This window comes from Buceros rhinoceros, unplaced genomic scaffold, assembly GCF_000710305.1.
Source record: "Buceros rhinoceros silvestris isolate BGI_N320 unplaced genomic scaffold, ASM71030v1 scaffold20596, whole genome shotgun sequence".
Lineage (NCBI taxonomy): Eukaryota > Metazoa > Chordata > Aves > Bucerotiformes > Bucerotidae > Buceros > Buceros rhinoceros.
The window spans coordinates 6,980-7,664 of NW_010417517.1; the positions used below are offsets into that span (position 1 = coordinate 6,980).

A 685-nucleotide genomic window follows, 5' to 3' on the forward strand; every position below is an offset into this window, starting at 1 on the left:
CTCTCGGGTCCCCAGAGGCAGTGGGAGCCTCGCCCCCGGCAGGCCCTGCTCCCCACCCAGGGGCACCACTCACCTTCAAGAACTGGACGCGGTGCCTGGCAGCCCTGATGGGGAAAACAACGTCAGAGCTCGGAGAGGGACCCCCAGGGACCCACCCCTCCCGCACCAGTTCAGGCGAGGGACTGGGGTGACCTTTTCCCAGGAGGGGCAAGCTGGATGCTCTGGGGTGGACGGGTTTTGATGTTTCTCTTTAACTCAAAGGGACCTTCCTTGACTCATGGGGTCAGAAACCACCGCAGCAGCCCCAGCCCCGCAACACCGCTGGCTGCTGCACCAGTTTGGCCAGTTCTCACCCCAGGAGAGGCCTGCGCGCGCTCTCAGGTACTCGCCTGGTGCCCCCATTGCCGTGCAGGTAGATGATGATGGGATGAGCATCAGCAAGCGCTTCCTCATACCAGCGCTGGTCCTTGCCCTGCGCCTCAGCCCCTCTGCTGCCCGGCACCGTGTGCCTGCGGGGCCAGAGCGGGGTCACCCCAGGGTCCCGGCTGTGCCCTCCCGGGATGCTGGGGCTACCCCGCTCACCAGATGCCGACGGTGACGCCCGGCTCGGTGGCAAGATACAGGCTGATGGTGTTGTTCAGCAGCAGCTCCGGCTGCCGCAGGGGCAACAAGGAGGGGAAAGCGG

At 66.0% G+C, this 685-nt stretch overlaps 1 protein-coding gene across 1 annotated transcript in view; it reads right to left on the reverse strand.

Moving 5' to 3' along the window:
* ABHD12B (abhydrolase domain containing 12B) overlaps window positions 1-685 on the reverse strand; it is a gene marked incomplete at its 5' end in the record, with an annotated part of 4,021 nt that overhangs the window by 2,515 nt on the left and 821 nt on the right. The window contains 3 exons of the mRNA XM_010138226.1: window positions 74-104; window positions 390-509; window positions 583-668. Coding sequence (XP_010136528.1) covers window positions 74-104; window positions 390-509; window positions 583-668 — 237 coding nt within the window. The remainder of the gene's footprint in view (window positions 1-73; window positions 105-389; window positions 510-582; window positions 669-685) is intronic.